Consider the following 26,724-nt stretch of genomic DNA (forward strand, 5'->3'; position numbering starts at 1 on the left):
AGTTTGGACTTCTGGAAATGTAACCCTTTCATCATTCTTACCAATGTTCATTAAAGGCGTGATAAAAGGTGAGTCCTCAACACCATCCTAATTAAGATGGAATCACTTTTACTATGTTAAAAAGAAGACTGATATTATCCACAGTGTCGATGCCGGGGTCAAAGCACGGGACCTCTCAAAGGCTGCCATAGACTCTGCTTGCCATTTTGCTGTGCTGTCACTTTAATATTGATTATTGTGGGCCCGGCGGCGAGGCCTAGCGGCTAAAGTCCTCGTCTTGAAAGCCCCGGGATCCCATATGGGCGCCGGTTCTAATCCCGGCAGCTCCGCTTCCCATCTAGCTCCCTGCTTGCGGCCTGGGAAAGCAGTCGAGGACGGCCCAAAGCTTTGGGACACTGCACCCGCATGGGAGACCCGGAAGAGGTTCCAGGTTCCCGGCATCGGATCGGCGCACACCAGCCCGTTGCAGCTCACTTGGGGAGTGAATCATCGGACGGAAGATCTTCCTCTCTGTCTCTCCTCCTCTGTGTATATCTGGCTGTAATAAAATGAATAAATCTTTTAAAAAAATATTGATTATTGTATATTGCTTTTTTGTTCTGGAACTTAAAATAGTTCTAGTAAGTTTTACTTAGAGTCTACGGTTTTCTGCTTAAATAATTGTATTGCATACAAATAAAAAATAGCTTTTACTTTTTGAGATCTGTATTTCCATACTGTGATTTCCCAGCTAGCCACAGTTGTTGCTTTAGGCAGAAATTTCTTTTTTGATTTCTCTTTTCATTGAGTTGATCATTAACGTGTAAAACAGTTAGGTTTTTTGTATGTTTATGTTGTAACCTGTAATTTTACTGGACTGTCTTATCGATTCTAACAGCTTCTTTGGTGAAGTGTTTAGGCTTTTCTGTGTACAACTCATGTCATTTGCAAACTTGTGTAGTTTAACTTCCTCTTCCAATTTTGATGCCTTTTTTTCCTTTCTCTGTAATTTCACCCACTGAAACTTCCACCATGTTGTTGAATAAGAATGATAAAACTGCACATCCTTAATCTTGTTGAAAATCTGAGGAAATATTTTCAGCTTTTCCCTGTTAAGTGTGATACCTGCGATTGGTTTACAAGATATAGCCTTTGTATGTTTTTTTAATTCTTTTATTTTGGAAATCTTTACACAGTTGATTAGGGCACAGATGGTCAAGGGCTACAGGAAAGTGGGTAAGACCATTGTTTCCACTTTAATACTATTATTTTTTTCTGTATCTGGGGTAAGGGAAGAAATAAAGGGAAAAGCCCAACCCAGCCTCCCACCCATCCCAGGTCCTCTGACATGGGGCATGCTCCAAGGGTCCTGCTCAAGCAGTTTTGATAGTTAACAGTTCTGAATTGCTGCCAATCTCGCCGTTCCATGCACAATTAAATCTCTTCAGAATCCACTGGCTGACATAGTCTCTTCATGGTTGGGGTACTGAGATCAGCAGTTCAGTTGGAGGGATTTCCAAAGAAACTTCATCTGAGGTGATCACAGACCTGATTCTTGTGTGTGCTTGCCAGCACAGGGTCTGGCCCAGTCTGTCACCCCAATTAACTTATGCATATGCTGGTTGTTGCAATTGCTGGGTCAGTTCTTTTTCCAGCCCTGTCTTCCATGGGGACCAATGGTTGTTGCAGTCCGGCCTAATCCTGCCCACTTCATACTTGGCCCTCCTGCAAACCAGTGGGAGCTGCAGCCTAGTTGGGGCGACTCACCATAACCTACCAGGCTCGCCCCTACCCTGGTTCCCATGCTTGCCAGTATGTACCTCAGACTTGTTTAGTCTGTCCCACATCCCATTTAGCTCTTGTACATGTCAGTGGGCATTGAAGCCTAGTTCAACCCAATCTGCCCTACTATCCAGCCCACACACATACTGGCAGGTGCTGTTCTGTCTAGCCACCCCTGACACAATCCTGGCTTTTATGCTGTCCAGTGGGAGTGGTAACCCAAGAGGGAGGTGCCCACTATTTCCCTCCTAGACCACTTCCACTCCCAGATTATGCACTCTCCAGGTGGTTCTGCAGTTTAACTTGACAAACTTAGCCCCCAGTGCCAGCCTCTGCCAGCTGGTGCTGTGGCAAAGCCCAACCAACCCTTACCCACTCTAATTTATTCTTGCATCAGTAAGAACAGTCAGCCCAGCCTGGCTTTTCCCTGATCTAGCTCACATGAGGCCCACAGGTGTTGTAGCCCTGCCTAGTCTGGTCTGCCCACACCCTAGCTCACGCTTTCCAGTGGGAGTGGCTGTCCAGCAGGGGAGCCTTCCACATTCCCCCTGGTGGCTTTGCCCTCTGCCTCCTGGTTCTCACGTGTGCTGGTTGGGTACTATGGCCCAGTCTGGTATGGCCCACCTCACCTTGGCATTTGCCAGTGGTGTGTGTTATAGCCTGACCCGGCCCGGCCCACCCCCAACTCCAGTTGATGCTGGTGAGGGTTATATCCTAGCCCAGCCCAGCAGGTATCCAATCCCAGCCGTAATGTGCACTGGTATATGTTGCGACAATACCTGGCCCAACCCACACTCTGTTCTGGTGCTTGGATTCGCCATTGGGTGATGTGAACTGGTTCAGCCTGGTCTGGGCTGCTCCCTATTGTGGTTCTTGCACTTACCTGCAAGGATTGTGTCCCGATAGAGGAGTTTCCCAAGCTCCTCCATCAGAACCTTTCCCTATGTCAGATCTTGTGGATGCCGGTGGGTTCATGAGCCAGCCCTATTTAGTCCACCTCCTGTCCTAGCAGGAACAGTGGCCTTTCCTGACTGGCCTTCAACCCATTCTGATTCTTACTGTTGGATGTTTCAACCCAGCCAAGCCTTGTCCATACTCAGACACTGCTCACACATGGCTCAGTAGGTCAGAGACATAGCCTAGTCCATCCTATATTAACCCTGGGCCTCCAGAGCACCAGATGGTGCTGGAGTCTAGCCCGACCTGGTGCGTCCAGTCCCAGTCCACACTTGTGCCAAGGGAGACTGCAGCCATGTCCAGACCAGAACGCAGCCTCCACTCCAGCCCCCGCACTCACCAGTGGGTACCCCAACCCAGTTAGGGTGTCTTCTTGGCTCCCCAGTCGGACCTGTTCCCAACAGTAGATTGCGTGAATGCCAGTGGTTGCTCTGACCCAGCTTGGCTTAGCCCTTCACCTGTCGTGGCCTTTGCCTTCGTTGCTGTGTCCTAGTATCTCTGCCTTATGCAGACCAGTCAGTGTAAGAGCCTAGCTCGGCATGACCTGTGTTCCATCCTAATTTCTATTCTTGCTTGTGAGTTAAGGTTTGCTCGGCCCTGCCTGGTCTGCCCCCTTCCAGTTGCATTTCAGCCCAGCCCAGCCCACATCTTATTTTAGGATGCACTTTCAGATGCTGCTGCCTTGACCTCCCTAGACTATTGTCGGTTCCTTTATCCATAAGTGATGGGAGGTTCCATGGTCACACCTAGCTCAGCCCATCACCACCGTACTCTTGAGCTAAGCAGCGGTACTTGTATTTCCTCTGGGTTGAGCCCATACTTCCCCCAGAGAATCTACCCCCGGATCAGGTTCTCTCGCATGTTGGTTAGTGTCCTGACCCTGCCGAGTGTGACCCATCCCCTGTCCCACCACTCAGTCATGTACTGGTACCTAGCCCTGCCAGATAGGCCACCTGTCATAACTTTCATGTGGACTGGTGTGTGGCAGTCAGTGATGCTTTAAGCCCATCTCAGGATTCTCATGTGGGTTGGTGAATCAGTCTGGTCCAAATAGAACTTAAGGAATCTCCCCTCCAGACCCTCAGATCTCATTCCCCAGGCTTGCAAGTAAGCTCGGTGACCCCATTGCTAGAAATTGCACAGAATTCATCCCTCACCTACACTCATGCTAGCCTTATCCCTGGATGTCCCTAGGCAGCAACTACATACCCTAAAAACCCTAGAGTTTGCTGCTGGGTGGCCAGAAAGCAGAGCCTGGTGCCTAAGGGTACACTGGCTGCCCAGCAGCCAGGACTCTCTCATTGTGTGGCAACGGTGCCCATGGGCTGAGTCCCAGGCATTGGTTCCTACCTGACTCGGGTACTTTTTTTTTTTTTTTTTTTTTAAGATTTATTCATTTTATTACAGCCAGATATACACAGAGGAGGAGAGACAGAGAGGAAGATCTTCCGTCCGATGATTCACTCCCCAAGTGAGCCGCAACGGGCTGGTGTGCGCCGATCCAAAGCCGGGAACCTGGAACCTCTTCTGGGTCTCCCACGCGGGTGCAGTGTCCCAAAGCATTGGGCCGTCCTCGACTGCTTACCCAGGCCACAAGCAGGGAGCTGGATGGGAAGCGGAGCTGCCGGGACCAGAACTGGCGCCCACATGGGATCCCGGGGCTTTCAAGATGAGGACTTTAGCCGCTAGGCCATGCCGCTGGGCCCATGACTCGGGTACTTTCCACAAGCGGGTCGCCACCACTGTGGAGGCTGCTGTCACCGGAGCCACCAAGGTTGAACTCCCACCCCCTAGTTTCCTGCTACCAAAAGGTTGTGGTTGCAGGGTGGGGCTAGAGGCCTTAATCCTGTCCCTGGATTTCCTCATGGTGCACTCGCCATGGGGGGAGAAATATCTCTCTGCGGTCTCTCAGCAGTCAGGACTCTGACCGTGTGGCAACGCTGCCCATGGGTCAAGTCCCGAGCATTGGGTCCTACCTGGCTCGGGTACTCTCCACAAGCAGGTCGCCACCACTGTGGAGGGCTGCTGTCACCCGAGCCCCCAAGGTCGAACTCCATAGCCTTTATATTGTTGAGGAATGTTCCTTTTGTACCTAATTTTTGGAGGATTTCTGTCATGAATAGGTGTTGAATCTTACCAGATGCTTTCTCTGCATCTGTTGAGGTGACCATTTGGTTTTTATTATTCTTTCTATTGGTGTGATTTATGACGTTTCTTGATTTGTGAATGTTGAATGATCCTTGCATTTCTGAGATTAAGTCCCATTTGGTTGTGATGTATTATCTTTTTGATGTGGGTCTCTATTCTGTTTGCTACTATTTTGTTAAAAATCTTTACGTCTACGATCATTGGGGAAATAGCTCTGTAGTTTTCATGTTATGCTTTGTTTGGTTTTGGTATCAAAATAATGCTGGCCTCATAAAAATTATTTGGCAGAATTCCATCCTGCCCAATATTTTGGTATAGTTTAAAGAATATTGGATTACTTCCTCTTTGAATATTTTATAGAATTTAGTGGCAAAGCCATCAGATCCCAAAATTTTCCTTGAAGGAAGGCTTTTGATTACTTTAGTCTCATTGCTTCAATCTCATCTCTTGTTATGAATCTTTTTAGGTTCTCTGTATCTTCCTGATTTGTTCTTGGTAGGTTGTATAAATCCAGTAATTTATCTATTTCTTTGAGGGTTTCCAGTTTACTAGTTTGTAGTTCTTCATTACTATTGGTCCTTTGCGTTTCAGTTGTATTGATTGTAGTTTCTTTTTCCATCTCTAATTTCATTTATTTGAGGTTTCCACTTTTTTTCTTTGTAAGTCTGGCTAGAGATTTATCTATTTTGTCTTTTCAGTAAACCAACTTTTTGTTTTGTTGATCATTTGTATTTTTTTAGTTTCAATTTCACCTATTTCTGCATCTTCATATTTTTGAGACATTTCTGCTTTTAATGTGAGCACTTAATGCTCTGAAGTTCCATGCTAAGGCTGCTTTTGCTGTATCGCACATACTTTGATGTTTTTATTTTCACTTATTGTAAGTTATGGATTTCCTTTTTAATTTCTTCCATGACTTGTCAGCCATGCAGTAGCATGCTGTTTAAATTCTAAGTGTTTATGAGTGTTCTATTCTTGTTCTTATTGACTTGTAGTTTTATTCTTTAATTGTCTGAGGAGACTCATGGCATAATTGCATTCTTTAAATTTTCTTCATCTTAATTTGTGGCCTAATATATGAACTATCCCAGAAGATGTGCTGGTGAGAAGAATGTGTGTTCTATAGCTGTTGGGTGGAGTGTCCTATAAATGTCTTTTAGGTCTGTTTCCTGATTAGTTATGTTTCAACTCCAGTGTATCTTTATTGCTTTTCTATCTGGATAATGTATTCACTGATAAGAGTGGGTTGTTGAACTCACTGCTGTTGTGTTGGAGTCTGTCTCTCCCTTTAGGTCTAATAGTATTCTCTGTATATATCTGGGTGATCTGGTTTAGATACATTTGTCTTTGACTGTTATATCTTGTTGAATTGAATCTTGTGTCAAAATATAATGCCCTTGTTTCCCCCTTTTTCTTTCTTTTTTATAGTTTTTGATTTAAAGTCTGTTTTGTCTTGTATCAGGGTATCTATGCCAGCTTGCTTTTGGTTTTATTTTCCTGGCATTTCATTTCCAACCCTTCACTTTTAGTCTTTGTGCTTCCTTGTGAAGTTAATTTCTTGTAAGTTGTAGCAATGAAATTCCAGCCATCCTAAGTCTTTTGCTTGGTAAATTTAATCCATTTACATTCCAGGTTAGTATTGATAGATAAAAACTGAGACCTTGTCATCTTTGTTGTATAATGATTTTACCTGATGTGTTAGTCAATTTGGTGGTAACATGTGTTTTCATGTTTACTTCCAAAGAATTTCTTGTAAGGCTGATTTGATGGTAGTGAATTCTTTATTTTTGTTTATCTGAAAATACCTTATTTCTCCTTCAATTTTAAAGAATACCTTCATTGGATGTAATATTTTTGGTTGGAAATTTTTTCTTATTTAAGACTAGAATATGTCACCTCGCTCTCTTCAGGCCTGTAGTGTTTCCACTGAGAAGTCTGATGTTAGTCTATTTGATTTTCCTTTTTATGTAGCTCATTGTCTGTAGGATTATTTGCTTGTCTTTGTCTTTTGACAATTTGATCACAGTAAGCCTTAAATCTGCTCAGGATTCTTTTAATGTCTTGTATCTGAATGCCCATGTCTCTTTTAAAACCTGGGAAATTTTCAACTATTACTTCACTTGGCAGGTTTCCAATACCTTTTTCCTTTTTTCTTTTTTTTCAGGAATAACTGTAGTACAAATATTTGGTTGGTTAATGGTATCCTGTATTTTCATAGACTTTCTCTATTTCTTTTAATTCTTTCTATTTTTGTCTGATGGAGCTATTTCAAGATTCTTGTCCTTGGAGTCAGAAATTCTTTTACTTGATCTATCTTGCTGTTAAAGCTCTCAGTTGTATTTAAAAAAAATTTTTTATTTGAAAGGCAGAGTTACAGAGACAGAGAAGGAAAGAGATATTTTCCATCCACTTGCTTACTCCACAAATGGCCACAATAGCCAGAGCTGGGACAGTCTGAACTGGGAGCCAGGAGCTTCTTCTAGGTCTCCCATGTGGGTACAGGGACCCAAGGACTTGGGCCATCCTCCACTGCATTCTCAGAAGGCCATAAGCAGGAAGCTGGATTGAGAAGTGGAACAGCCGGGATACAAACTGGCACCTGTATGATATGCCAGCACTTTTAGGTAGAGAACTAACCTGTTATGCCACTGGTGTCCCAGACCCGCTTCTTTTGGGTCTCCCATGTGGATGGCAAGGGCTTTGCTTTTGGGTGAGCCCAGGAAGTAATCTCAGATTGGTTTCTTTTGTCTTGATCTGTGATCCAGTCTGCTGTAGTCTGTAGGGATTTAAGTACTACTTTGAGATGAATAAGACAATGGAGGTCTATCTGTAGTTTACAGAGTTTAGTGTCAGTCTCCCTGGTGAATGTGATAGCCAGGGCTACCTCTTGGCACTGAGGGAGACAAAGTTGACTGCCCCCTCATCCTGTTGGAAGCCCGAGCAGTGTGGTGGGTTGAGGCACCAGCTGCTGTAGCCTGGGACAGTGTTTTATGGATGAACCCTTCCTTGGGTCCTGCAAGGAGTATTCAAGTGGTGCTGTAGCTGCAAAGGTGAACAGTGTTAGTCCTAGGACTACACGATGTGACCTGACCCCAGTTCTAGTCCTACATGGTGTCTACAGTGTATATAGGAGATTTTACTTCACAAGGTGTAGTCCAGAGAGGGGCGATACAGGTAGTTCTTCCTGTGTCCACCAGGTAGGTATCAGTGGTACCAAGAAAGTTAGAGCAAACTGTCATAGGCCTGTGTAGCAGGATATAGTGAGATCATTACCCGGATCTCCCATTGTGGAAACAGGTTATTTTAGGGTAGGGCCTGTTTTTGGTGTTAGCGCCCAGAAGCACAGGTGAATCACCCTGTGTACTTTTGACTAAGGCCTAGAAAGTCCCACAGTTGCAGGGTGCAGAGATCTGTCCTTTTCTTTTGGGGTCATCCTGACTCTCGACTATGATGCTCACAGGAGCATAACAGGCATGCTTGCAGCTTCTCACTGCTGGGTGTGATACTGTGCACAGTGCACAAGTCGGGGAGGAAAGGAAAGCAATGGAGCTTCCACATTCGGCTCTCCAGGCTGAAGTAGAAGTCAGTGGATGACTGAAATTCACTCTTGGATAAAACACCACACAGCAATTTTCTCCTTCCTTGATGTGGTACTATGGTGGCTTATAGCTGGCAGCTGATTGTACTTGCACAGCTCACTGCAGAGGTGTCTCTGCCTTCCCCCTCTTGTCTCCTGGAGTGCTCCTATTTTTTTTTAATACACTTTGCTGAGAATTTCAGGCATCAGTCAGACCCCTAGAACTGTAATCCTTTTTTTTGTTCTTTTTGTATCACAGTGTATGTTTAAGGTAGTGTGACTGTACCCTATTCAGCCATCTTGAATCCCCCCAAGGTGTGAAATTTCTGAAGTAGGATAAAACATAGGGCGTGTGAGGGAGCTGGAGCATTTTGTTTACAGATGAAGACCCTGCAAGATGCAGAGACTGGGTGGGCCACCAAGATTACACGACTAGCCCAGGAGAATTACACGACTAGTGCAGTGTTCACTAGCTAGCAATACAATTTCCAGGTACAACGTGATTTAAATGAGATTACTCATAGAAAATGAAAATTTTCCCATTAGTGTATAAAATCAACTGAAAACTTCTTGCTGTGAATTGGAGAATAATCTGTATGAATAATCTCTAATGGATCATTCTGTAAACAAAATGTAGGATCTTATAGGTGTTGTTATTTCTGTGATATGTGGCCAAGCCATCTACTGAAGTAGAATTTTTTGACTTAGGACCAGAAACCCTCTACTTTCTACTTTGTATATAGTTGGGCAATTCAGTTAAAAAAATTTCTGAATTTGCGTCTGTACTGACTGTGTGTGTGTGGTGAGGAAAAGACATGTGATAGCCATAGTTGAGTAAATGGTCGCTTCTGGGTGAGGGTATACAGGTCCATTGAATTAGTCCTTCATCTTTTCTGTAAAATTTTAAGTTTTCAGTTTTATGAAATTTAGATTTGAAGAGTCAACACCAGAGAACTTAAATCTCCCAAGTGTGTAGCAGAGGCCTAAACACTAGAGTCATCTTCTGCTGTTTTTCTCTTGCCTCTAGCAGATACCTGGATTGGAAGTGGAGCACCTGGGACTAGAATTGGCACCTATATGTTGAATATGTGGTGACACAGGCTGCAGTTTTACCCATTATGCCCATTATGCGCACAAGGCCAGCCACAAACCATTGAAGTTACAATTTCTTTGAACAAACCTTTACTGATATTTTGAGCAGTGTTTAGAACTACTATGGGTTTTGGAAAATGATCCATGTTGGTTGTGTGGCTGTCCCAAGTTTCTCATGGAAAGCTTCTTGTGAAAATGTCTGACACTGGAGGCTCTTTCTGGGGTGGGGGGACCCTAATGCTACCTTCTCTCTTAAGGTGTCTTATCCTGGGCATTGGCACTTCTACCTTAACCAGACATAATGAAAAATGCATATGCCTTTGGTGACTATTCTGCTGATACCGTGTACAATTCATGCCTGTGATAGAAAGAAGGCTTAATATTGGGGAATCTAATATTGCTTCGGTGGGTAAAGTAAGGAGAGCCAACTTCTCCCATCTGTACATGCCAAAAGATTTGATAAAGCCTAGTGCAGTTTCTTGAAAGAAATCAATGTTGAAAAATATACAAATCAGCATATACTTGCTTTTAATATTTTTTCTTTTGGGGAGTGAATCAACGGACAGAGGATCTTTCTGTCTCTCCTTCTCTCCGTATATCTGACTTTCCAATAAAAATAAAATCAATTTAAAATTTTTTTCTTTAATTGTTTTCTTTCATAATGTTACAAGATTAAGTTGAAGTGTGACATGTTTGAATTTAGTTCTGAAGTCTGTCTCTGTTAGAAACCTTGTATATTGTGCTACTTTGGGAATTTTTTTAATAAAGTGTTTTTTTTTCTTTTTTTTTAAAGTAAAGTTATATAGAGAGACATCTTCCATCTGCTAGTTTGCTCCCTCGATGGCCACATTAGCTAGGGCTGGGCCAGGCCAGAGCCAAGAGCCATGAGCCATGAGATTTTTTCCAGGTCTCCCATGTGGGTCAAGGGACTAAGGACCTGGGCCATCTTCTCCTGTTCCCCAGGTGCATTAGCAGGGAGCTAGACTGGAAAGTGATGTGAATCAGACTCCAGATGAAAATTTGTCACAGTTATAAAAACAAATGTATATTCCTTTTAATGAAAATAGTATAATTTTGAAATATGTAAAAAATGAATAAAACAGTTCTTATGACAGGTATAAAAACTGTGATAAGAAAACATTTGTGTAGTTCAGTTTTCTGTTTTATTCACTTGTTCATAAAACTGTCATTATCAAGAATGAATTAGATTTGGTAAAACATGACAGAAAATATTTTACTGTACTGTTGTGAAATAATGACATAAGTCTATTTGAAGTACCTATGATTCAATATTGTGTGGAAAACATAAAAATTGACTCAGTTGGAAAGTGACCATTGCCACAAAGAATATTGATAATGTTCTTTTTAGTGCTGTGCAGGCTAGTGAAACTCATTCTGCCACTTTGATGTTTGGTTGAACTAAGAGTTTTATTTTGTTTTGTTTTTTCCTCAATTGAAATATACCGTTGCTAATTACCCAGAATCCCAGAATATAGACCAAAATGTTAATATTTTTCCCCCAGTAATGGTTGCATTACAGGTGATTTTTGTTGTCTCTTCCAATTTCTGTACACATCCATATACCCCAGTGCATACTCACAGGGGCATGTGTACACACATGCTCACTCACACTTCATTTCCTTGTTCTAACTGGATCATGATGGCACTTCATCTCATCTTGCGCAGTCTTCACTTAGGGACTTGGGAAATGGAATTCATCTTTCTGGGGTATTATGAGAGGTCTTGGTTGTTTACCCCTGGTAGGACTAGGTTCTCTGCTGACCTCCAGTGGCGGTCCATCGTATGACACTAAGCAAAAGGCATTCCTGTGTTAATTTCTGACTAATGCAGAATTTTGAGGCTCCCAAGTGCATTTTTAGGAAAGTACTTTGTAATGGTCCTTGGATTAGGCCATACACTTGAGTTACTCTTGCCTATCTGTCTTCCAATGTAGTTTGAACCTTCCTTGGAAATTAAAAAGCTTTTTGCTTAAATTTTTGTTATTTTGGTGTGTGTGAGAGAGTGTGTGTGTGCCTGGTCTTGTGGATGAAGGTTGCTTGGGAATGGGAAGAGGTACATAGTAGCCGTTGCTTCTCTTGGAAGGCAAGAACTGTAAGACCTTTCTTTTGAAATCATCTGCCTCTCTGTACTGCCTGCCATGCATAATCATGGAAGGGAGGAACATCGCTAAGACAAGGCAGTGAGACACTTCTGTCTTTTGGAACCCTACTGGGCTTTAGTGAAGCAGGGTGGCAGGACCCATCAAGGAAAAGTAAATGACTATTGAAGCAAAAACACACACTAATTTTCCAATCAGCTGACTCTCAACCTTCTGAAGTTTATAATTCCTTTGACACCCATTTTAGCTTTTGATTTACCCAATTAATGAAAAAAACACTTTTATACTCCCATAAGTTCTTTGTTATATTGTCAAAATGTCACATTGTAATTATCTTAAAATCACTGCCCAACGCTTAAATTCCTTTCTGTCTGAGATTATTGATCAATATAATTTTAAGGTTTTTACTATTTCATAATTGAAAGCTGCTTCATTACACAGCATACCTGCTGCTATGATGTTATTTAAGAATGAAGCAAGTGAATATCTAATCTTTTAGTACTCTTTAAAAATCAGTTAGTCTTTTTTGCTTTATAACCAGGATTTTAAGGCAGCTTTGTGATTGTCGTGTTTAAAGTTGTAAACAGATGCTTGTCATCTCTGTCAGATATTGCTGTAGTTTCCTTACTAGTCTGCTTCTCCTCTACCTTCAAGTGATTATTTTATCACTCAGTGACTACTTGTCACCAACAGGGTAAAACTCAAATTCCTTCTCTTAGCCTTTAAGAGCCTCTGTAGTCCAGTCTATAGCCTTGTTTATTCTATTATTATTTCCTGCAGTTTTGCCATTAACACATTGCTTTTTCATTATCAACTAATTCACCAAGTGTAAAAATTAGAAGCATTGTGTTGCTCATTACCCTGTCAATTTTCCAACTGTCTGTAGGCTACAAATGGAAAATAGATGTTTCTTATTAAACTGGTTTCTTTCCTTTTGAATCTCGCTCATATCATTTAGATCTTTAAAAAAGAATTTACTAGTTTTTACTGGCAAATTAGGCAATAGCCTTATTCATGGAGATCTCACAGGAATATTTCATCTTCAGAGATTGATACCTAGTTTTAGCTTTTAGGCTCTTTATTATTATTTGTCTTTTGTCAGTTTTGGGGCAAAATGTTATTTGGTAGTTTTGATTTGTAACTGTCTGGTTACAGCTGAGTATGCCAGGGCACCTAGCTAGTTGAAACAAATATTAACAGACTTCAAGGGAGGTAAAGCCTCCAATACTATAATAGTGGGGAACCTTAATACCCCACTAAATTCTATGGCCAGGTGGAGGAGACAGAAACTCAGCCAGGGAACAGCAGCATTCACCCAGACAATTGAACAAATAGGCTTAATTGTTATTTACAGAACCTTTCACCCTACAGATGAAAACAGGTATTGATCACGTTATAGCCCAGAAAACAAGCCTCAGGGAATTTAAAAGAATTGATTTCATAGCAAAACTGGAGACCAACAAGTCAGAATAACCCAGAAGATATTCAGATGTTTGGAAACTGAACAATGTGCTGCTAAATGAACAGTGAGTTATGGAAGAAATCAAAGAGGAAATTTTAAAAATTATTGAAACAGATGAAAACAGTATAACATTATCAAAGCTTGTAAGACACAGTCAAGCCAATGCTAAGTGGAAAGTTCATTGCAAGCAGTGCCTGCATCAAGAAACTAGAAAGGCACCAGGCTAACAACTAATCGTGCATCTGAAAAAAAACAAACAGCAAAATAATCCCAAGATTAACAGAAAAACAAAGATCAAAATAAGGGAGAAAATAAGCCAAGAAGAACAAATATATAAAATATATATGATATAATATGCAAACATGTATTATAAATATGCAACTGTATGTAGTAAATATGTAGAACAAATATATAAAAGAACAGTATCCCAGATGCACATGGGGGATATGACAGTTTATTGGGGCCTGCAGAGGAAGGAAAGCAGAACAAATTGGACAATTACCCCAGCCAAGCATTGGCAGCAAAATATCTGGGCAAATGGAGACTCTGGAGTGGATTATGTAAGCCGGAGAACCTTGAAATGGTTTCCTTATCTTTGGATCAATGAGATTGACAGCATTTCAGAACTAAGAACCCTCAGAGCATGCTCCACATTAGGGACCTGGGGATGACATCAGGTGGCTGTTCCCCATTCTGGGGTACTAAGGCAGTTGAGAGGCTGGGTGTGGCTTCTGCCTTTATTTCCTTCACTACTGGCAGATGCAGGTAGGAGAAAAAGAAAATTTGGAGACAGTGGTCTCGCCTATTTTCCCCAGGTCCTCAACTCATCCCACCCTTATCAACAATGTAAATATCATCAAAAAATCTTAACTAAATACATACAGCTTAAAAAAAAACCAGTATACAAGATTAATGCATCCATGGAGTGGTATGCTGGCTCAGTTGTGTAATTCTCCCTTTGCAAGAGCTGCGATCCCATATGGGTGCTGGTTTATGTCCCAGTTTGCTCCATTTCCCACCCAGCTCCCTGCTTGTGGCCTGGGAAAGTAGTAGAGGACAGCCTTGGGATCCTACACCTATGTGGGAGACCCAGAAGAAGCTCCCAAGAGGGAGGTGCACAGTATTTCTCTACTGGGCCCACTCCCACTTCCAGATTTTGCACTCTCCAGGTGGTTCTGCAGTTTAACTTGACAATATTTGCCCTCCCCCACCCTGTGCCAGCCTCTGCCAGTTGATGCTGTGGCAAAGCCTATCCAATCTACACCCATTCTGACTTATTCATGTACCGGTAGGAATAGTCAACCCAGTCTGGTCTCCCCCGATCCAGCTCACATGAGGCCAACAGGTGTTGTAGCCCTGTCCGGCCTGGTCTGCACCATCTCAACTATCATCCCAGCCTGACCCACACACCATTCTGGCTCTAGAATTTACCAGTGGATGATATGAACTAGCCTAGCCTGGCTCACCCCAGATCTGAGCCAATCATTTGCAAGTGGGTACCTACGTTCCCTGGCCTGGTCTGGGCTGCTCCTTGTCTTGGTTCTTTCTCTCACCTGTAGGGGCTATGCCCCAGCAAAGGAGTTCCCCAAGCTCCTTCATTAGAACCTCTCCCAATGCCAGATCTTGAGCATACTGGTGGGTCCATGGGCCAGCCCTACTTGTTCCATCTTCCGTCCTAGCAGGGACGGAGACCTTTCCTACTGGCCCCTACTCATTCCAGTTCTTACTGTTGGATGTTTCAGCTCAGCCAAGCCTGGTCCACACCCAGACACAGCTCCCACATGCCTCAGTAGTAATAGAGACCTAGCCTGGCCCATCCTACACCCATCCTGGTTCTCATGAGCTCTAAAGGGTGCTAGGGTCCAGTCTAGTCTGGCACAACCCAGACCCAGTCCACACTCATGCCGAGAGAGACAACAGCCATGTAGATACTCTTCACAGAATATCCATTCAGAACTTTAGCCCATTTTTAATTGGATTATTTGGTTGCTTTGGTATCTAGTTGTTTGAGTTCCTTCATATTTTGAATATTAGCTCATTGTTGTTACATGTATAGTTTGCAAATATCCTCCCCCCAATTCTCTATATAATTTCTTCACGAGAATTCATCTATTCTGTTATTGCCTTTGTTATGCAGAAGCTTTTTAATTTTTATGCAGTCACATTTGTTGTTACATTTGCTGCCCGTGCTTGTAAGGTCTTATCCAAAAAATCTTTGCCCGAAGAATTGTCATGAAGCTTTTTTTCAGTTTTATGCATTTTACCTTATGCTGAAATTCTTGGTTCTCAATGACATTACCATAATTTCTCATGTAATTTATTCATAATATATAATGAGCTTAATTTTAGTATAATGCTAGTACTAAGTTTTTCAACTTTATATCTAATTATAATGTTCTATTATATTATAATTTTATGTTGAATATTTCCATGGTTCCCAAATCAAAATTACAAAAAGCAAAGTATAGTTAGGGAAATCCTGAATTCATTTCTAGCTTCTCCTATTGTTTTTTTTTTTTTCCTCAGGGCAGGGTACTTGTTAATAGGGGCGCATACAAGCAAGCACATGTGTTTGTGTATACATACATATCTGTATTTAATCCTCAAATTTCTTCTCTGTTTTTCTTAGATGAAACATCTTAACTTTACATACTGTTCAGCTGTTATTTTTACTTTCTACTATATCTTGAAAATTTTTCTGTAACAACATGCAAGCATTGCTTTAAAAAAGAGGGAAAAAGAGAGAGAGAGAGAACTTCTATCCACTATTTCATGTCCTAAATGCCAGCAAAGCCTAAGGTTGGCTAGGCTGAATCCAGGAGTTTGAATATATCCACTCTGAATCTGCTTCTAGAAGATACTCTGAATTCTGATATATAAATCTGCCTGGTTTCAGAGTATCAATTAAGATATCCTATGTGTAAACTAAGATATCTTAATGTTATTTCAGATTTCTGTGATTTCATAAATAAGGAATTTTTTCAGTCTCATTTACAATCGTTGATCTTTTTCTGCTTGTATCTGTTTAAAGGATTTTCATAACCAATCATGATTTCTCCTTGAACTTCTCCATGGAGTTTACTAAAGTATTATGTAATATTCATAACATAGACATTTTTTTCAGTCCCCTCTGAGAACCCATATTCTATCTGCCTGTAATATACCTTTAATATTCTTCTATTGCTTATCCAACAGAGAACAAAATGTAAGCTTGACTGATCAAAATATAAGTCTTTAGCCTCTTCCTGGGTTGGGCAAAGAACTTAGTATACTTCATTTAGTTTACTTTATGTTTATCCCTGCTCTCCCAGATTATATGCTGCTATTGTCTTCATCATACATTTTGATTTGTGTTAAACCCTACAAGGCATAACTATTACTACTTTTTAAAACTTGTTTGAAAGGCAGGGGACAGAGAGAGAGTTAGAGACGAGAGATCTTCCATTCCTTGATTTGACTCTCCAAATGCCTGCAACACCCAAGGCTGTCCCAGACTGAAGCAGTGAATCTGGGGTTCAATTTGGGTCTCTAATGTGGGTGCAGGAACACAATTACTTTAGCTATCGCTGGCTGCCTTCTACGTGCACATTGGTAGGAAGCTAGAATTAGATCTAGGATTTGAACCTGGGCACTTCTATATGGGATAATGTGTTCAAGCAGTATTTTAACTGCTGTGCCAAATTCCTACCCTAGTGCTATTTATACACACACACACACACACACACACACACACACACATAATCAGTATTATTGTTTTTGTTTAAAACAATTGTATGTGGTAAAAATTGTCCATCTGTAAATAGATTAAAAAGCAGGAGCTCATGTAATTTACAGTTTCACAACCAGTAATTGTCAAATTTAGGATTTAAACTTATACTGTGTGAGTCTAAAATTTGGTCTTTTAAACAATATAAATGGAAATCATAGTTAATTTTTGTTTTCCTTTCTCACTGCTAAAAGAATGACATAGACCAAAATGTCTTATTTAGTAATTGTAAGATTTTTGGACTGCTTAATGGGAACACTCTGGTTATCTGTGAGGATAAAGTTAATTTTTTCCATTATTTTAGCTGATATAGCCCAGAGATACAGAATAAGCAAATACCCGACTCTCAAGTTGTTCCGTAATGGAATGATGATGAAGAGAGAATACCGAGGACAGCGATCCGTGAAAGCACTTGCAGATTACATCAGACAGCAAAAAAGTGACCCAGTTCAAGAAGTTCAGAACTTAGCAGAAATCACCTCTATTGATGTAAGTTGTCATCTTTTGCTAAATCAAATGAATATTGCTTGTTTAATTAATGTAGTAATTAATTAGAATCTGTCTAATGCAAGCAGGCAATCTGGGCATTCTATGGATTTGGCACTTTTGGCACTGTAGGATTTGAACTTTTCTTGAACTGATTCTCAAGGGAATTGCTAATATTTTACTGAACTTTTTTATAAAGTTGCGCTAATTTGAGTTAATTGAGGGCAAGGAAAATCATGAATACATAGAGGAAGAAGTTACAGTCAAGCATCTGCACCCAAAGCTTCCTTGACCTTTCAGCTCTCCTGTCTCCCTATGGCAATTCTGTATGTCAGTTCTAGTGTCTTAAAATCTGTCTCTCTTACCAGTAAACTTGGAAATGTCCTTTCTTTGTATACCTAGTCATACAAACAACAGCAAACGCAAAAACAGTTGAATTTCAGCTTTAGCACAATCACTTATTGTCATGTCAGGCTTGGGATTTCGTTTTGTGCTACTGAGAAGTTAACACTAACCAGTTATCATTTCATGGATGCTATCAGAAAAAGTAAACTCATGGGTCAGAGACAAAGAGCTTCATTGCTCACATCACAGGAAGCACTGTGGGCATGTTTGCTCTCACTTACTTTAAGTCCTAACGAGGCAGCACATGGGGCCACGTTGGGTGCCTGCAATTAGAGTAGGCTGTGGCAGACACTGGGCCTGGGGAGCTCACTTTTTCACAGCAAGCAGATTCTTACCTCGCTCAGTGATGCTTGTTGCAACCACAATTCTGAGAAGTGACCTATGCAGAAAATAGGGTCTTGACATTTCTGGCTCACACATGTAGGTGAATAAGAGACCCATATGAGTTAATGTGATGTTTTGACACAGTTTATAATTAATTTCCTTATTCAGGAAAAGACTCACTGATTGTTTATTTTTTTTTTTTGAAAATTTAAAATGAAATGCTGGAAGGAAATATAGTTTTATTTTACTGTAATTCAAATCGTTTCAACTGAGTGTCATCTTTACAAGTTTTAAAATAGGTGTTAAATGATAAACATTTTGGAGGTAGCTGAATAGCAAATGGAGCTGTTTGGGTACTGTAATAAATAATGTGTTTATAAAACTGTTTATTTGCAAAATAATTACATACCTTATTTTACAGCGCAGCAAAAGAAATATCATTGGATATTTTGAGCAAAAGGATTCAGACAACTATAGAGTATTTGAAAGAGTAGCAAGTATTTTGCATGATGACTGTGCCTTCCTTTCTGCATTTGGGTAAGTGTCTTAATTGACAGTATGCTTTGAGTTTGTTTGGCTGTCATGTTAAATTCCTGAAAATGACCTTTCTGAAGATTATCTTGGTCGTCTCAAAGTTACCAGCCATTCTTTTTGCTTTTATTTATTTGAAATGCAGAGTGACTAGAGAAAGATAGATCTTCAGTTCACTGATTCACTTCCCAAATGGCCATGATACCTAAGGGTGGGCCAGACCAAACCCAGAAGCTGGGAACTCCATTAAAGTTTTCCAAGCGGATGGCAGGAACTGAAGTACTTGGGTCACCTCGTGCTGCTTTCCCAGGTAGATTAACAGGCAGCTGGATGAGAAGAGGGCATCTGGAACTCCAGCAGGCATTCTGAATGGGCTGCCAGCATCACAAGTGGTGGTTTAATCAGTTGTACCGCACAAAGCTGGCTCCTCCTCCTTTATCCTTCACTTGTAATTTTTTTGCTTTGTTCTTTTGTTATGTATTATTATTATTATTATTATTATTATTATTTTATTAATTACATTGCATTATGTGACACAGTCCCATATGCACTAGGATTCCCCTCACCCCTCCCTAAACCCTCCCACCCCCATGGTGGATTCCTCCATCTTGCTGAATTACCATAGTTCAAAATCAGTTGAGATTCTTTCATTGCAAGCATATACCAAGCATAGAGTCCAGCATGTTTGTTTTCCTTCTATAGCCTATTGTATTTCATTATGTTAGAAAAAAATGGACAAATTAACAATGAATTCATGTGTCCAGTTATTCAGCTCATTAATTGACACTGTACCAGGACAAGCATTAAGCCATGAGGTGGGAGTAACACACTAAAGCGACACACCTTGTCTTTAAGAAAAAGAATAGTTCTTTCGTATAGGTTTTGTCTAGTATCCTTCTAACCATTTCTTCAAATTCTTCTAGAGCTTTGAGCCATCAGTTGTTATTACTGTTTTGTTTTCAAGCTGATCCTTTTCATGAATTGCTTTCCTTCTAAAAACATGTTTCTTTCTCAACCCACCTTTTATCTTTGGAGCTCTATCATCTCTCTTTTTTTTTTCATGATAATTACATGGTTGATCAGGGTGGGAAGGATTGAGGGTTAGGGCTAAGTGGATAAAATCATTATTTCCAAATTTGCTATTTCTTCTTTTTGTTTCTAGGGGAAGGGGAGAGACAAAGGGGGAAGGCACACCCAACTTCCCAAATGTCCTACTACCCAGGGATGGGCAACTGCCACCCAATATCAACCCAGGGTCCTGGTGTGTGCATATCCCGAGGTTTCTGCCCAAGCGGTTTGGATAGTTCTGAAATGCTGTGGATTTTGCCAATCCAAGGATGATGCAATCCTCCCAGTGTCCATTGGCTGAAATAGTCAACCTCAGGTTTTCATTCACCCAGATTTTTGCTGTCATCATTTGGCTGAGGTAGTTGTCCAATTTGCTCTGTTCTCCTTCCTCTGCTATGGCACCAAATGGGCTGCCATACTCTCTTTGTGCATCAGGGTCTGTGTCCACTGCTCCAACTGTTTCACTGAAGAGAGCATATTCTTGCAGATGAGTCCAAGGACCTGGACCAGGCCACCCAAGACCCACCAGATCCTCAGTTCCAGGGATCATGATCCTGGCACCCACCTCTTAGGCAGACCCTAGTACCTGGGCCAGGAGACCTGAGCCCTGCTGGATCTCCCACCCCCAGGGCTCATGAACCCCGCACCCACCTCGCAGGCAGGTCCAAGGACCCAAGCCAGTGACCCGAGCCCCCCCAGATCTTCCACCCCTGGGACTCACAAACCTAGCACCCACATTGCTGGCAGGCCCCAGGATCCAGGCCAGGCAACATGTGCCCCACTTCCTCCTGACCCCCGGGCCTCACGAATCCTGCACCCACTGACCCCAGCTGACCTGACTCGCCTCACTTAAGCATCCACTATCATTGTACAACCTGGCTCAGTTTAGTCTGCCCCCAGTTCCAGTTCCTGCTGGTGGGTGCTGCAGCTTATCTCAGCCCAACCTGATCCATGTCCCATCCCTAATGTGAACTGGCTGGTGTTGCAGCCTGACCTGGCTCTTCACGTACCTTGTCCTGGTTCTCAGATCTTCCAGTGAATGTTATGAATGGTTCCAGTGAGGTCTGTCCCCAGACCTGACCCACATGTATGCCAGCAGGTACTATAATCTGGCCTGGTCTGGACTGCTCCTTGCCTTGCACTCACCTGCAGGGACTGTGTCCTGATAAATTTCTTGTGCTCCTCTGTTGGGTCTCCTCCCAGTGGCCGTTCTTGTGCATACCAGTGGCCCAGGTTAACTTTGTCTGCCTCCTGTCCTGGCAGGAACAGTGGTCTTGCTCAACTGGCCCATACCCATACCCATTTTGGTTCTTACTGTTGGATGTTGCACCTCAGCAATACCTGATCCACGCCCAGACACAGCTTTCAACTGGTTCAGTGGTCATCAAAGACCTAGCCCTCCCTGCCTGTGCTATGTTCACCCTGCTCTTACAAGTACCAGTGGGTGCTGGAGTCTAGTTCAGTGTGCTGATCCCCCGAGCCAGTCAAATCCTGCGCCAGTGGAGGCTGTAGCCATGTCCAGCCCAGCCCACTGCCACCAATCCGGCTCTAGTCCTCACCAGTGGAAGCCACAACCCAGCAGGGGCGCACTCTTTTCTTTCTTATATTTTTCCAAGTTAGTTTATGCTTGTCTGCTTTGATTTTCTTAAACACTAAGCAACACAAAAACTTTAAATACTTGGCCGCTAACTTTCACATCCATCTCTGTAATGAAACTTGTCTCATCACAGGTCAAAATTAGCAGGGTGTTAATTATCAAGTCTACGGCCTTTTTGGATCTGAAAACTCCAGATTGTCTTCGGGATGTTACACTCACCTCCGCTTTCACTTTTTCTGCTGTGTCTATGACTTTCTCTCTTTTGTTTTTCTTTCTCTCAAAATAGAATTAATGGTTCTATCCTGAATCTTTCTTATCGGAAGTTATCTCAGCCATCCTTTAACTTCCATGCAGTATTATTTTATGTTAGTCCGAAACTATTAATCCCAATTACAGTAGCTACCTTGAGTACAGCCCAAATTTCTGGCACAGTGTATTCCCTCAACTTTGTAACTCTGTCCTTGTTTTGATATTCTGTAGATTTTGTTTGTGTGTGCATTTTATTAAAAGCATTATTTTTTGAGGATCAACATACAGAGTCAGTAGGTGAAACCCCTTCCCAGGGACATTCAGGTTCCTGTTCGCCAGCTTAACAGACCTGACTGCTTATCCTCAAACATTGCCACCAGCTTGTGAAGTGGAGCCCTCGCCCTTCCTGTTCCTGTATGAGGAAGGGCTTCCCCTGGATTTCTTCTCATGGGGACATTCTTGGCCTGATAGTATTATGTATTAATAAATATATGTTTTGCGTATCTCCCTCTGCCAAGCTGTCAGCTCTGAGAGTGAGGTTTTTGTCTTTCTGGGTCTGCTATATACCCACTATCAGGAGCATGCCTGGTATAAAGAAGCACATAGTAAATTGTCATTGAGTGAATGAATGAGTAAGCCATGTTCTTTTTTTCTGTACCCACTTCATCAATCTTGGTGAGCACTTCTCACCTCTATCTGCTGCACTACTATAATGAGAAATATCTTAGTGTTCAGTTAATCCAAAAATAATTTATATAGAGAGAAAGTTAATGCAGAATTTGTTGTATAGTTAATCAATAAATACCTATTTAGAGGCTGGCATTGAGGCACAGTAGTTTAAGCTGTCACCTGCAATGCTAGCACCCCAGATGAGTGTTGGTTCAAATCCCAACTGTCTTACTTCCAGTCCAGCTTCCTGCTGCCCAGGAATGCAGCAAAGGCACATGGGTCCCTGTCACATCTATTCCCAGACTCTTGACTTTGGCCTGACCTAGCCTCAGCTATTACTGCCATTTGTGCAGTGAATCTGCAGATAGAAGATCTCAAACTCTGCTTTTCAAATAAAGAAATCTTAAAAATAAGTGTTTGTAGGGTTGGCGCTGAATGTAGTAAGGTAAATGTCCACCTACAGTGCTAGTGTCCAGTACGGGCACCAGTTCATGTTAGCTGCTCCACTGCTGATCCAGCTCCCTCCTTACTTAGGGCCTGAAAAAGCAGTAAAGGATGGTTCAAGTCCTTGAGCCCCTGCATCCACGTTAGAGACCTAGACGAAGTTTCTGACTCCTGGCTTCTGATTAGTTCAGTCCCAGTGATTGGGGCCATTATAAAGTGAAACAGTAGATGGAAGATCTTTCAGTGTCTTCTCTGTGATTCTTCTTTTCAAAGAAAAATAAAAAATAGGTCTTAGACATTTTTCAGTATACATTATGTGTCAGATCATATAAAAAAGTGAAGGAAATGACAACATGGTACGATATTTTAGTAATATAGATTGTATTAATCTGTATTTAAGAAGTTTTAGTCTTTAAAAGCAGGAAAATTACTGAAGAATCTTACCTACAAGCAAACGATAATGTAGTTATAGTGTATGTGACCCATTAATGGTATGAGAAAATGGGTCCAAAGCAGTTGTGTTTTGAAAGTTTTATTTTATTTATTTGAGAAACAGAGACAAACAACTTCGATTCGTTGGTTCATTCCTTAAATGCCCACAAGAATAGTCCAAGCGAAAACAAGAGGTAGGACTCAATCTGGGTGACCCAGTCAGCATGAACATCGTTTTTTTGCCTCCCAGGGTGTGCATTCCCAGGAAGATGGGGTTGGGCATGGAGCTGAGATTCAACCATGGGCATTCTCATGTGAGATGCAGCTGTCTTTACTGCTAGGCAAAACACTTCTCACCAGGAGTTAATTTTTTTAGTACTTAAACTGCCAGTACAATTTCAGAGCCTATATTTGCAAGAACAACTGAAATTTTCCTTTAGAAAAATCTGACGTGGGGGAGAATCGAGATGGCTGAAAATGGTAAGGACATGTTTAAACAGACGGATAAATAATTAGCCAGTGCGAAGCAGAGAGGGCACATTCCAGGACATAGAAGAGGACAGAACAACAGCAGCGGGGTACCTGGAGACTTCCAGACACAGGAAAGCAGCGGACACAACGGTATGGTGTTGCAGTGACTGATATACCAGCGGCATTCAGCAAAAGGCGATCTGAACTCTACCAGCAGCCAGAACTCCACCAGCAACAAGGTTCCACCCAAGACAGGTCCGGATAGCCCTCAGACCTAATGGCCAGTAGATCAGGAACTCTAGTATTGGCACATCAGGCTCCATTTTTAACAGTGTGGCAAAGAATTTAAGACCGCAGGGTACAGCAGTGAGCTGAGCATGTGCTGAGCTCAGTGCATTGCACTGGTCCCACAGGAGAATAATACTGAACATGTCAAAATAAGTGGCATTGAACGTATCAAAATAAGTCCGTATGGCCCTCAGACCTATCGGCCAACAGGTTCCGGCATGATCAGCACTACCAACAACCTAGCTATATAGGACTCCCGGTGTCTCTCTAATCCTGGGACCTACTCCAACCAGAAGTGGGAGAAAGGTTGTACAGACAATGGTGCAGCCTCAGCACAGGGTCACAGGAGGTGGAGAGTGGTGAGCCAGTAGCTGGGGCTACGGAGTTCTTTGTGGAAATCTAACATAAGAACCCAGACCTGGAACTCACTGCAGGGAGCGGCACAATTGGCTGCAAGCAAAGAGTTGTGTACCAACTGCAATAAGTAAAATCGAAATATGCATCTCTGGGTGACACAGATTAGAAACCTCCCTAAGGAGAAGCATCTGATAACCAGAAGTACAATGACCAAGAACAAAAGAAAAGACAAAGGCACAAGGAATATTACTGAAGACTCCCCTGCAAAGGAGCAAAACCCTTCGCCAACCTCAGAGTTCACTGAGGAAGACATCGAGAAAATGGGGGATACAGAATTCAAAACACTTGTTATAAAACTTCTTACCAACAACAAGAAGCACATAAAGCAGGCATTCAGGGAATTCAAGGAATATCTCACACTGGAAAATGAATGAAATGAAAGCTGACATATCAGAAATGAAGAATACAGAGGAGCAAATTAAAAGTACAGTGGAGAGTCTCCAAAATAGAATGAAGGAGGCAGAAGAAAGAATCTCAAGATTAGAAGATATTTCCTGTCACGAGGGCGAACAAACAAAAAGCTGGAAACGGAGTTGGATCAGGCCAAAGAAAGTATTCAAGAATTGAAAGACACTATTAAGAGGCCAAATCTAAGAGTTATGGGAGTCCCAGAAGGTGCAGAAAGAGAAACTGGTTTTACAGATATATTTAATGAAATAACAAAGAAAAATTTCCCTAATCTGGAGAAAGAATTGGGAAACAGCATCCAGGAGGGGCACAGAACTCCCAACAGGCCTGATCAAAGGCAATCTTCACCAAGACACATGATCATCAAGCTCTCTTCAATTGAACATAAGGAAAAGATCCTTAAATGTGCACATGAAAACAATCAGCTGACATATAAAGGAATGCCAGCTAAACTCATAGGAGATCTCTCACAGGAAACTCTATAGGCAAGAAGAGAATGGAGTGACATATTCCAGATTCTAAAAGAAAAAAAATTGTCAGCCCAGGATAACATATCCAGCAAAGCTTTCTTTTGTCTTTGAAAATGAAATAAAATTCTTCCACAGTAAAGAAAAGTTGAAAGAATATGGCTCTTCCAAACTTGCCCTACAAATAATACTTAAAGATGTTCTCTTGATAGAGAAGAGGAATAGCGCCCACCAAAACCAAAGGCAAATGTGAAGAACATCCCTGTAAAATAACAACAGAAGACTAAACCAATGAACAACCCATTGCTAAAATGACAGAACCAAAGTACCATCCATACATATTAACTCTGAATGTAAACAGCTTAAACTGGTCAATCAAACGTCATAGATTAGTAGACTGGATTGAAAACCAAAACCCATCTATTTGTTGCCTAAGGAGACATCTTAGCAACTAAGATCAACGGAAACTATATCTCATGGATTTTGATTGGTTTTTTTTTTTTGTTAGTTTCATTGCTTCAGAACACTTTCTCTTGGTTAAATTCTGCAGTGATTCATAGGTCATACAGTAGCATCATTTTCTTCAAGAAGGTTCTTGATTTTCTTTTTCATTTCTTCAGTGACAAATTCAGTAGCATGTTATTTAACTTCATGGTGATGTTAATTTCTCTTTTATTTTCTTTCCTCTGTGGTCAATTATGTTTTGTGGCTTTTCATTTAAAGGGATGTATAGTAACTCTTTAATGGAGACTATCATATCTAGTAACATGTTTTTTAAATTCATGGCATTGCAAATTTGTACATTTCTTCCTGCTCTTGATTTTGTATTGTGGCTTTTCATTTAAGAAGATGTACAGTATCTGTGTAATGGAGGCTATCATGTCCAGATGTGAAGATACAATGCAGTATGCATCTCTACTTCCAGACAAAGATGGACTCCCAATGAAACTGTTTACTATATCTTGACGATAGGATGCTGGATTCTGCCATTGTCCATGCCCATAGTGATGAACATATGATTGTGTATGAAGAACTGTACTTTAGTAATGATATAGGGGAACTCAGTGAGGCGGAGGAGGGAATTGGGAGAGGGGATAAGGGAAATCGCAGGGCCTATGGAATTGTATCATAAAATGATAATAATAAAAAGTAAAATTTTAAAAAAGAAGAAAAATCTGACTTGTATTAAATAATTCCTTTACATGAATGCCTTTTTGGTGTTCCATTTCAAATTTCAAGTATTTATTAAGGATAAATATATTTGTATTCAAGTATTTATTTATTTATTGCAAAATGGCTATCTCTGTTTCTTTCCGGCATAGTATTGCTATTATTAAAAAGTTTTTCTACTCTTTTTACCTTCCTGTTAGGGATGTTTCAAAGCCAGAAAGATATAGTGGAGACAACATAATCTACAAACCACCAGGGGTAAGTTGTTATTTCTTAATGTATATAATCGGATGTAATTTAAATAACTGCATAGTATAATTGCATATGTGTTAATGTCCAAAGAATTTTAGAATTTAAGTAGGACATGTCTTGAAATATCATCTTGTGCTAATCCAAATCTTTCCAAGTAAAGATAA

The 26,724-nt window shown here is 41.4% G+C and overlaps 1 protein-coding gene across 2 annotated transcripts in view; it reads left to right on the forward strand.

The window, feature by feature from the left end:
* The window catches only part of ERP44 (endoplasmic reticulum protein 44), a 94,725-nt gene that overhangs the window by 40,755 nt on the left and 27,246 nt on the right, over positions 1-26,724 (forward strand). Inside the window, exons 1-4 of one of the 2 annotated variants that reach the window (XM_058672764.1) lie at positions 13,044-13,180; positions 17,187-17,371; positions 18,519-18,634; positions 26,509-26,566. In XM_058672764.1, coding sequence (XP_058528747.1) covers positions 13,174-13,180; positions 17,187-17,371; positions 18,519-18,634; positions 26,509-26,566 — 366 coding nt within the window. In that variant the 5' untranslated portion in view covers positions 13,044-13,173. Of the gene's footprint in view, positions 1-13,043; positions 13,181-17,186; positions 17,372-18,518; positions 18,635-26,508; positions 26,567-26,724 lie in introns of those variants that run through there. The other variant, XM_004580955.3, reaches the window with a different exon arrangement.

Source organism: Ochotona princeps, chromosome 14 (assembly GCF_030435755.1).
Source record: "Ochotona princeps isolate mOchPri1 chromosome 14, mOchPri1.hap1, whole genome shotgun sequence".
NCBI lineage: Eukaryota > Metazoa > Chordata > Mammalia > Lagomorpha > Ochotonidae > Ochotona > Ochotona princeps.